Here is an 11,248-nt window from a genome sequence, read left to right as displayed (position 1 = left end):
TTATTTTTTCTCTCTCTTATGTGTGTGTGTGTGTGTGTGTGTGTGTGTGTGTGTGTGTGTGTGTGTGTGTGTGTGTGTGTGTGTGTGTGTGTGTGTGTGTGTGAGTGCGTGTGCGTGTGTGTGTGCGCAGCGATTAAACATGGCACACATGTTTTCCTTCACGTGTCACAGGCAAGAAAAAAAATCAGCAATGCATCATAGACAGTTTTTTTCTTTCTCAAACCAACAAGCGCTAAATAGCTTTCATTTACAGTATACGTTCATGTAAAATGAAAAAAAGCAACGAGTTAAACTCGAAATATATACACGCTAATATACAGCCTTGAATAAATTAATACCAATTGCATATTCTTGGATCCTAGCATATTTACAGAATTTTCTTTTTTTCTTTTATAATTACATAAATATTTCAGAAACAATTGTCTGGCAGAAATGACACGCGTTCTTCTCGGTTATCTCAGACGGAACGTTCATTTTCCATCCCTTTTGAAATATAGGCTATTCAATTCATTTTATTTTATTATTATTGTTTTTATTCATTTGGATGTAGCTTCTTTAAACCTTCACGCTATAGGCTGCCTGCGGGAGTCAAACGCATAGCACACATTTAATTAACAACGTAACCGCTGCTAATTGTGAGTGATAAACACACACGTCAGAAATAGGCCCATAAAATGTGTCCACGTCATGATGTCTGCATGTGGTCAACATGTTCTACATGAAGGTTGTTCTAGGCCTATATTATGCTTCAAGTTAGTGATCGAACTCAAACACACCTTTGTTTTCCATATGTCAGTGCGTCAATTATATAGGGCCGGCGGGACCCTGTATTAATTTGGCCCAGTAGACCAGCAAAAGACGCCAGTTTTCTTCCTCGCAATGTCCATGGGCGAAAAAGTCTGGGTGAGTGGGTCAGTCGCTCGCTGCAATGTGCTGTACAAGACAATTGTATGAATGTCCATTTATATTCAAGCCAAAGTCGTGACGGAATCGAAGTATAAATTCCCAGTGTGTTGGTGTTGTTCGGGGTGAGGGGATAGGCGGCCGCGGAGGAGACGCGTATCACTTCGGAGAATCTCTCAATGCTGGAGACGTCTCCCGCTGGTCTCTCTCCAGGCCGCTGACCAGTCTCTGGATGTTCTGCAGCTCGTTAATCGAGTCTTTCATGGTGGCTTTGGGCGAGCCTGACCGCGCACCTGACGTCTTGTGATTGTGGTGCTGCTGCTGCTCGGGCGCAGGACTCGTCTCCCTGCTGCCCGATTTCGAGGATTCCGACCCGGGGTTTAGGCTGCCTGTCAGACCGGCGCTGAGCAAACTGGAGCCTTGCGGGAGAGACACCGGCAGCTGGTAAGGGTTAAACCGGAATCTGGGTCGAGAGTTGCTCAGGAAGGGGTTCCTGGACAGAGAAGAAGCGGCCGAGCTGGTGGCGGGCATGGCGGACGCTGCCGCTGCAGCGGCCGCCATGTAGGTGTATGGATACGGGAACAGGCCACCGAACGTTGGCATCGGGATGCCCTGGAATAATGCATGGAGCAAACAACCGCATGTTAGTAACGCCTCTATAGACCGCAGTATAGCCTACATAACGGGGTCGCTTGTGAAAAAGAAGCGTCGCAGTTGTAGACCTTGGCTTCTTGATAAGCGTATATTAATTAATTCATGACTTATTCGTTTAGGTATAATAATCAAATTACGTAATTAGGATGACAGAAAATGGGCAAAATATTTTTTTTTATTAGTAGGCCCACACCTGTAGCCTATATATTATATAGCCTAAGCTTTTAAAGCTTTTAAAGTTTTAAAGATAAAGCCTATATGGGAAAAAGCCCTATATGAAAATATATATATCATAAAAAGTAAAAAAAAAAACGAATAATCATGAAATATTTGATACGTATTTGATACGCTATTCCTTATATATAGGCTATAGGTGCTTTATAATAACAATCCCAATATAACAGTCAAATGCTTTAGGCTACTATAGTCCTGCATATAGCCTAAATAATACAGCCTGGATCTTTAACCTATAGCTCATAATGATAATATTGTTAGTGCTAAAGCATTTACACTCCACCTGCAGGTCTGTTAACAATAAGCCTATAATATTTTTTTTCACCAGGTCATGTTGATTTAAATTAAAGCTGCTTATGAAATACACCTGAGAACTATAATGCTCTGCATGCCTGCCTGCCTGCACCATAAGGCAACGGGGAGACAATAAGGTGTATTCTGTTAGCAGGTTTGAGCTACCATTTTTAGCCTGGCATGGCACCATGAGGCTAGCCTCGAAGCCCTAACATCTCAAATCTCAGATGCCCATGAGCAAACGCTCTGATACAATGTCATCTAACAGATGCTGCTGCAGAGTCCATGGCTGGCCTGCTCTCTATATAGCAGAGATAAATCATGTAAGTCTGGAAGGGGTTTTCTTACCTGAGAGGCTAGCATGTGCTGGGACAGATGGAAGGGGAAGGCGCTCGCTGCGCCCTGGGCGGAGAGGCTGCCGTTATCCAAACTTGCTCCAGAGACTTGCGCCAGAAGATGCTGCATGCCCATGGCCGAAAAGGCTCCCGGGGCCATGGCAAATTGCCCCGGGTGAAACAACAGCGGCGATCCGGCGCTGAGCGGGTTAAAGAACTGCTGACTGTGCAGGCCGGACAGAGCGAGGCTTTGTAAGTGGCTGGGGCTGAAGTGAGCGGGGCTCTCCGTCTGCACCATGAGAGGAGAGTACCCCTCCTTGGTGGCACTTATGCCTTCGCTCAGGCGCTCCGAGTCCTTTTTGGGGGGCAAGTCCGAGGTGTCCTTCCTGTGCCTGACTGTGTCTGACTTGTCCTTCTCGTGGTTGTTCCGTACGCTGAATACGGAGTCGTCCTTCTTTTCGGGACCAGGACCGGGAGCGGCGGGCCGGTCCCGTACGCGCTCCTCGCACCGGGAGCTGTAAGGGGATAGTGGTTCAGGTCCCGGGCTGACGGAGGCGGCGCAGTGATCCTCCTCGTGGTGGTCCACTTCCTGCTCGCTGTCGGTGCATGTCGTCTCCTCTGTCAATGACCCAAACGAACAAAACAAAACGTGTGTAAGTAGAGACCGGAGTTGTTCAAAAGAAGAAGTGTAAAATAAAGCCAATCCATTGTTTTCAATAATAGACTAAATCCACAGCAAAGGGCCCGATCCACAGGATGGCATCTATATATAAAGTAGCCTGCAGCGATATAGAATCCTGCACAACCACACCTATATAAGATTGTCCCATCAAAGCCTCTGCACACCACAAGGCCAGCTCACAAACTTAATGTGTGCCCTATACACATTTCATATTCATTTTCTACTTCTTCCAGTTGTTCCAGCATTGTCGATAAAGGTATCGTATAGTATACAAATTGGGCACTCAAATTAAGACAAAATACAACAATTGCCATGTAGGAACCTAAAATGATATAGGCCTATACTGGACTTTTTGCGAGTCCATTTTTGATCAACATAATTGACCATAAAGGTTTTTAGGAATGTGAACATTTCAGGAAAACTGTACAAAGTAAAATGGGTTTAATGAATGTGATAATGTAACAAGCAAATACAAATAAGCTTGTGTGTGTGTGTGTGTGTGTGTGTGTGTGTGTGTGTGTGTTGTGCGTGCGTGCGTGTGTGTGTGTGTGTGTGTGTGTGTGTGTGTGTGTGTTGTGCGTGTGTGTGTGTGTTGTGCGTGTGTGTGTGTGTGTGTGTGTGTGCGTGTTTCCTCACCTCGATTGGGTCGATTGAACCTCAGTGGACTGGCCACAGGTCCAATGGGAGAGTGGGAGGTGTCTCTGCCGGGTGCGGCTTCGCTGGACGAGGCGTCAGAGTCAGCTGCGTTTGTCAGGCCTGGAAGGGCTTTACACTGGTCCTCTCCGTACATATGCAGAGACGGGAGGGTCAGCTGCTTCCTGCAATTCAACGATACCTTTTTTTAAGGACATTGTTTCAGCTAAAATAGCAACTCTATGACCTTTATATGCTGCAGCACACATGCAGTAAAATCCAGTATATTAATTTAACTAGTATATGGAGAATATATACTATATATACTAAATTTGATTTTACTGTGTGTGTGGCCTACTATAGGGTCAGGATTTATGGCACAGACTATAGAGGGAAAAGTATAACTGTAAATATTTACTATTATTGTAACCCTTGTTGTGCAGAAAAAACATATATACTGTAATTATAATGTGGTACCGATGTTGCACAAATTAAAACGGCAATACTTTGAGAATTATTATTATTATTATTATTAGGCCTACCTTTTCTCCCTCCGTCCATTCCCGGTGTCTCTGAATCCTTTGGCAAATGGGTTGTTGTCAATCTTGAGCTGCGTTATCTGTGCATGGTGAGACAAACGTAAATATTTGAGGACCCCAGCCAGACAAAAACAAGATGTAGACAACGTAGGCTCTCTGTATTTATTTGTCATTCGTTTATTGACAATTTAATGTCCAGTCATATTCCGCCTAGCGCTTAGTCCAGTGGTTTCTCGATTTGACCCACATTTGGGTCACGTGGTGCTGGTAACTTGATTAGTTCTGATATTCTCCAGCGAAGCCAGCCCACATTGCATATTGTTAAACACACACGCGCGCGCGCGCGCGCACACACACACACACACACACACACACACACACACACACACACACACACACACACACACACACACACGCACACACTGCCCAATTTGCATTATTAATAGAGACGCGTAATGACGGTGCGTAATCCTCAGGACCCCCATGAGAGACATTCTGCAGCGGCATATTTCTCATACGGGGTCACACAAGCCTCCTTTTCTTTTTGCGCACGAGGAAAAACAAGGGGGGGGGGGCAGAACAGAGGGAGCGACTCGCGAGCAGATGATCATATCAATAATTAACAACGCGGTTTGGATCATCGCTATACTCGGTGCAAGTGTCTTATTGTGAAATAAGCCCTTTAGCTTATCCCATCACAAGGCGTTTACTACCACGGCATTTACTGGACAGCCAGCCCCCCCCCCCCCCCACCCCCCCATAGCTCTTTCCGCCGCCTCGTAACACCGCTGGCCTCAATATGCGATACGGGGTTTGTGCTGCCCGAGAGAGAGAGAGAGAGAGAGAGAGAGAGAGAGAGAGAGAGAGAGAGAGAGGGGCCCATGTTTTCCCCTCCTCACCTTGCATGGAACTCTGGAGGAATTTACCAGCGGACCAATGGGAGAATGCGTTGCTCCCCTCCGCCATGCATGCGCTTTACGCATCTGTCACGGTTTGATTGCACAGCCCCGTTGACTGTGTTGCTCGACGAGCCTAAGTGCCCTCTAATCGATTGTGACTCTTTGCCATAAACTTTACGATTGCAACAAGGCCACCAGCCCCCCGCCACCCCACCCCTCGACACGAACCCCAATTAGCTTCATCTGAGGAGGAGGGGGTGCTATCAAATGTAAGAATTACTGATAGTCTATATACAATCAAAGACGGACTAAAGGAAAACACACCTATGCAGATAATTCCTATACCAATTTAAGAGGCATGTTTCCTTTGGCTATACTGCAGGCTATACAACACAGCAAACCATATTTCTAATTTGTACACATGAAGCCAGCAGCTATAAAGATATAGGCCTAAAACAGATTACTACTCCACGAAGTCTAAACATTTTCCAAACAATGCCAGAGTGAGCTGGAATCACAGACAGGCCTCGCAGTAAACCTATACCGTGCAAGAGCGCAGTAAATCTGAATTTACAGCCCGAAATATCAGCAGGTACTAGGCTACGTTAAAACCTACAAGCTTTACGGAACACAGCAATTAAAAATACACCACTGCATAGGAAAATTAGACGAGGTATACAAAATGGCCACTCAGATGAACTCTTAACGGGAATGATCTGGTATGGGAGAATTATGCAAACTACAGTAACTAGCAGTAGCTATAGTATAGTCTTATATAGTCTAATGTTGACACTGCTGCTTACCTTGTCATTCTGATATGCTGTCACAGCCACAAAGTCAGTCTCCGGGAACACATATGTCCTGAATGTACTGTATGGGAGTTTGAGGATGTCATTGGCCCTCACGATATGAAATCTGGGCTGATACTTGTGCATGGAATTTAAAATCGTCTGCAGAGAGAGGGGAGGGAGGGAAGAACGAGAGGTGTACATAAATAATTAAAAATCCACCTGAAGGCTTTTCTCTTGTTTTCTTCACACCAATAGGCCTGTACGAGTCTAGACAGACGCTCATAAGATGTAATATAAAAATAACGTACATAATCCAGTACATTGTTCGTGACACACCTTGGCTTTTTTTATATAATAATGACTGTATTATGCTTGTCTGTAATTACCGGGGACTGAAAAAAAAAAGAAGAAAACAAAACCAACTGGCCCACACATGTTGTAAAGAGAGTTGATCTGAAACAAACCACAGTTCAGGCTGTAATTCGCTATATATAATTCACAATTTAAGGACAATGTGTGTCCAATATAGGCCAAATGAAGACTGTGAGGCTACATAAAAATCATGTAAATATTCAATTTGGTTGCGTGGCTCGCGCCCCCAGGTTTGGGTGAATTAAACACATTCTGCACGGCTGTATTTCACCACGTGTATAGCCTACTTTCTTGGTCATTCATCATTTTTCATTTTTACAGTCTGTGTCTGCATGCCTATTGCACTTGAGAGACCTGGGTAAAACATGCAGGGGCCCCAGCGCACGTTGTTTGCGTTATATCCCACTCGCTCTCACTCGGTCAAGATGCGCTATAGTGCAATGAAGATATCACAGCAGACGTCAAACCAAACGGCTAACCCAATTCCAAGCCGGTCATTTCTCCTTTGACCTGATTTCCACTATAGCCATATAGCCTATAAACCTGATCCAATTACAACGCTCTCCTCAATATGTATTTATTTATTTAAAATCTAGCGTTAGGAAAAAATATCCAATGACGCGTTTGCAGCTCCAGACGCCATTCCACCGTACGGGGGGGCCTGGTATTATGAATAGCATAACTAGAAAAAGCTTGGCGAGATTCATGAGATGTTGTTGACCCTGTGGAAGTTCAGGCTAATAATATTCTTGAGAGGTCGTTGGAAAACATAAGTAGCCCTGCGGCTATGTCAGCAGCAGTTGGAAATTGAAGTGTCGACAAAGTGTCAACAGCTTCGGCCGATGCCATAATATTATATAGCAAGTTTCTCTGAGAGAATATGCATGGGGCATGCAAAACACGGCTGTAAACAAAACACCACATACATTCAAGGTTCTGATATAGCATGCTTTTGTATAAGTACAGTATAGAAGCTAAAACATTGAATTGTGTGAAGTGTAAATATGCCCTAGGCTATAGAAATTAAATAAAGTACATACATTGCTTGTACTTACAAATCCATGCTTGTCCGAGATATTGTTCGTCAGCTTGAGTTTATGAAAAGCAACAGGCTTGGCCATCCACTGCTCTCCAGTGGCAGGGCTATCGGGGTGAATGTACATCCTCTTCGGCATCTCAGGGTCAGCCTTCCCCGCTACCATCCAACGGGAGTTATGGAACTTGTAGCGGCAATCATCCGCAGCAACTATATCCATCAACAGAATATATTTGGCTTTTTTGTCAAGCCCGTTTATTCGGACTTTAAACGGAGGAAACATTCTCCTGGAAGAGAGGGAAAAACACGCGATTAACTCGCTGCCATTTGTAAAACATGGAAAACTATTAAAAATACAAATACAAACGTTAATATGCGGGGGCGTGCTATAGGCCTATGTCTACACCGAAAAAAGGCTATTACAGGCGTATTACACGAATGTATGGGTTAGGGTGTGTGTGTGTGTGTGTGTGTGTATGCAGTGTGTATAATAGATCAGAACATCAGCTACAAGCCATAGCATATAAGCCCATATAGTCACATATTTATGACCATATCACTTCACCGTGCCATCTTTTTAAGTGACAGGCTGTTTACAAAATTCAGAAGCGCAACTGCCACCTCAGAATGCAGTTTGATCATAACTCAATTAAATAGCCTATAATGCTTAATATTTATTTAGGTGTGCAAAACATATTGACCTATATATATATGTTTTTCTTCTTACTGAAACGTTTTAGGCTGGAGATATGAAACTTAGATTTTATTTAGTAAAACCGTCATATACAAAATGATTGTGCTCCTACTCCGTTCATGACACACAACATATAGTAATAATATTTTGTAGCATATGTAATACTAATTCCTCCGAATAATCTGTCTATATAGCCAATTTCTCGGTTGTATGTTGTTGTATGTATTCTGCAGATAATCGTGGAAAATGGGTGCTGTTGATAAAAAATAAAATATAATTAAAAAAACATCGAGTAGGCATTTATACGCACGTATAAGTTTCGACTGTAAATAATGTAGCCTAGAGGCTATAGCTTCACTAAACTACTCGCATATAAATGCAGCTCGTCTTATATGTGGGCCTATGTGGACATTTTAGATTATGTGGCACATAATGTGCAGAACTGTACACGTAAAATTCTTACCTTCCGGATTTGGTAATAACCATCTCCGTTCCCACTTTATGGAACTGGTCCCAAAGATCCTTGGCTTCGAGGGTGACTTTCGGGTCGTCGTCCACTTCTTCCTCCGGCTCCAAACTCTTCAAGCTGCGGAGATGGGCCGCCTGATGGTGGTGACTCAAAGCCGGGTGTAGCCCTGCCTCCGCCGCCCCACCTAGACTGTGGTCCGCCATGGGCTTGGTGAGCGCCCCGGGAGGCAGACTGAGAGCCGGGAAAAAGGAGGGCTGCGTGGCCGCTAGGAACGCTGACATGTGGAAGTCGGTCGGCCGGTGAGCGTGGAAAGGGTGATAAGCCATGGCAGTCCCTGTGAAAACTGGATCTCTCATCGGTGCATCCAAAAAAATCAAAGTGAAATAATGATATGCAGTGGTATTTCCCCCAGCGAACAGCGGTATAGGTCCGTGTCCAGAGTAATTGATTTCTGCAAGAAGTAACAAGTAAATTAGAAAACAAAATACGCGTTGTTATAGCGGACGCGTTATTGCAAAGACGGGGGGGGAGAAAAAGCCAAGAATTGCTCGCGGTCGTCCTTCGGTAATATAGCTCCGCGATGTCCCGTATAATGAAAATGGCCAAAGTGGGTTTCAGTTCAGCGACGCTTCGAGGACAGAGGCGCGCTTTGCTGTGTGTGTTCGCCGGTCCCTCTCAAGAAAAATGCGCTCTCTGTGTCGGAGGGCTGGACGGTGCGAATGTGCGATCATTCCACACGACGGCTCCGGAGTTGGACTGGTGAGATGTTGCCCCGTTCACTGTAGAACTGTGAGTATCTCACATGTCCTTCCTGCCTCGATCCCAACACTAATGAACCAAGCCCCTTTGATTGCTGATTTTACGCTTTCTGGACCAATTGTGGGCCTCTATAGGCGTGGTTTTGACAGCTCCGGCCAGACTCGAGGAGAGGGGGTGGACAAGAAGGTGTCGGAGGCATTAGCAGTAAGAAAACATGTCAACAGAATAAAATATTAACCAATGACAGGAAAGATCGGGAAATCCCACCCCCATCTCCAAGCCAAACACCGGGTCAGCCCTCAATTCTTGGCCGGTGGAGATATCACCTCCATCGGCTTGCGTTTTATAATGTCGATGAGGTGCTCATTCGGTGGAACCTCCGGAGAAACGAACCTGTCCACCGCTTGAATGTCTGAATTGATCACCGTTCCGTGGAATCGCTGAGATTATTGACAAAATATCGGCGCTCTGTTGTATGACTATATAGTGCAACTCAAAGCAGTCATTTAAGTCTCATTGCGATTGTATTTAGTGTCATCTCTCCGGCGTTTCATGTTTTTTTAAAACCTATATGCGTAAAAGACGCGTATAGGCAAATTAATATTATGTTATCGGTCCTTTTTTCCCCCTTTCTTTCTTTCTTCTTTTTTTTTTTTTACCCCCGGGCGAGCATATAGCCTATCACGCACGAACGGACCGGATTTATAACGATAGCATATACCAGACCATGTTGTGTTGTCTCTCTGTGCTCGTGAGAATTAAACCATGTACCTCCAGGGCTAAGAGCGATTTATCAGTCGTTTTCTTGACTCGCTGCTGTCTCGTGAACGACTTGACGGGGAGGGCAGCCAGCTAATAAACCGGACATTGCCACTTTAAATGGTCTCCAGCCCCCGGGGCCATTCGAAACACGCGAACCCAGATGCTGCTGCTTCATGCTGCTGCGTCGAGGCAAGAGGGAAAGAAAACACATGAATGAATTGCACAGCGAAAGTGGTGAGTGCTTCTACTTCGATGCAAACACTTCCTTGTAGTCTAGGCTGTTTAGTGGGCGTTAAAATGAACATGCAGCAGTTGTCATATTGTGACACAGGCTACATTTCCTTTTCGACCCTGTAATATCTCGTCAATTTTCGAGGAATCTTTTTTTTTATTTTTTATTCAGGAGGCTATATTGTTTGTTGGGTGTAGCTATTAGCAAATTTCGGTTGCGTTAAAATGCTGCCCAACAACAATTCCCCCCGAAAAAAATCGCCAGTTATACTTTTGTTCTTGAATTTTCACTTCAAACCGACCGATGGGGATGATGTACTGCACAGTCGTTACGGATGTTTTCCTGCGAGCGCCAGAGTGGTGTCGCCCTCCGCCAGCCCTGATGGTGTTTGTCAAACCGTGTAGCTACATGTGAAACACTTCATACCTTCACGCGTGACCCTGGTGGCGACTCAATCTCCTTTCTCCACTCTTTTGTGTGTTCCTTTAAGAAAATCCATTCTCGGGGCCCTTGATTAACTTGGACTCAGTTTGTTAAAGAGCCGCTTGGCGCCAGTCGGCTGACGCACCACAATAAGAGCAGTCTCTTGTCACTTCATATTTACCCCAAAGTCTTTTGGTAGCGCCTTGCAATCCCCGTCGCCATCTCTGCGTCCGAGCCAAAGCCGCGGCTTACGCTCGAGTTTTAGGCACAAGAAAGCCCCCGATTATTACTTTGTGTCAAATGTGAGTTTGGATAAACAGCAGCTTTCTCTCAGAGCTTTATCAGAACGGACAGACTTTGGTCTGGACCCCCCTCTCTCCTCCCCTCCCACCACTTCCACTGTCTTGATGCAGAACATCGTCACTTCGACATAAAACTGAAACAAAAACTATAATCCTTCCGAATGACTGTCAGAGACAGACGCATTTCCTATTAACCCTTCTGGCCCCGTGCAACCCTCTTATACACTCAACTCCA

The 11,248-nt window shown here is 45.0% G+C and overlaps 1 protein-coding gene across 4 annotated transcripts; it reads right to left on the bottom strand.

Moving 5' to 3' along the window:
• Window positions 1-10,994, bottom strand: tbx2b (T-box transcription factor 2b). 4 transcript variants are annotated; one of them, XM_080771800.1, is made up of 8 exons: window positions 10,893-10,994; window positions 8,530-8,986; window positions 7,377-7,659; window positions 5,977-6,123; window positions 4,278-4,354; window positions 3,739-3,920; window positions 2,434-3,038; window positions 1-1,515 (listed from the first exon to the last, which is right to left on the bottom strand). In XM_080771800.1, exons 2-8 carry the CDS (start codon window positions 8,889-8,891, stop codon window positions 1,063-1,065), a joined length of 2,109 nt encoding a protein of 702 aa, XP_080627926.1. In that variant the 5' UTR covers window positions 8,892-8,986; window positions 10,893-10,994; the 3' UTR covers window positions 1-1,062. The 4 variants fall into 4 exon arrangements, with proteins under 4 accessions (XP_080627926.1, XP_080627925.1, XP_080627924.1 ...); XM_080771799.1 differs by lacking the exon at window positions 10,893-10,994 and adding an exon at window positions 10,715-10,859; XM_080771798.1 differs by lacking the exon at window positions 10,893-10,994 and having other exon boundaries at window positions 8,530-9,378.
• Between the last annotated feature and the right edge of the window lie 254 nt (window positions 10,995-11,248).

This window comes from Protomyctophum bolini, assembly GCF_963924005.1.
Source record: "Protomyctophum bolini genome assembly, chromosome: 9".
Classification (NCBI taxonomy): domain Eukaryota; kingdom Metazoa; phylum Chordata; class Actinopteri; order Myctophiformes; family Myctophidae; genus Protomyctophum; species Protomyctophum bolini.
This window is presented reverse-complemented; position numbering and strand designations above follow the sequence as displayed.

Excerpts from the sequence above, each read along its gene's own strand:
- tbx2b (XM_080771800.1), bottom strand. The coding sequence starts at position 8,891 with ATGAGAGATCCAGTTTTCACAGGGACTGCCATGGCTTATCACCCTTTC. Across the intron at positions 3,039-3,738 it reads GTTCAATCGACCCAATCGAG|AGGAGACGACATGCACCGAC; the intron begins GTGAGGAAACAC and ends GGTCATTGACAG. Across the intron at positions 1,516-2,433 it reads AGCACATGCTAGCCTCTCAG|GGCATCCCGATGCCAACGTT; the intron begins GTAAGAAAACCC and ends GCATTATTCCAG.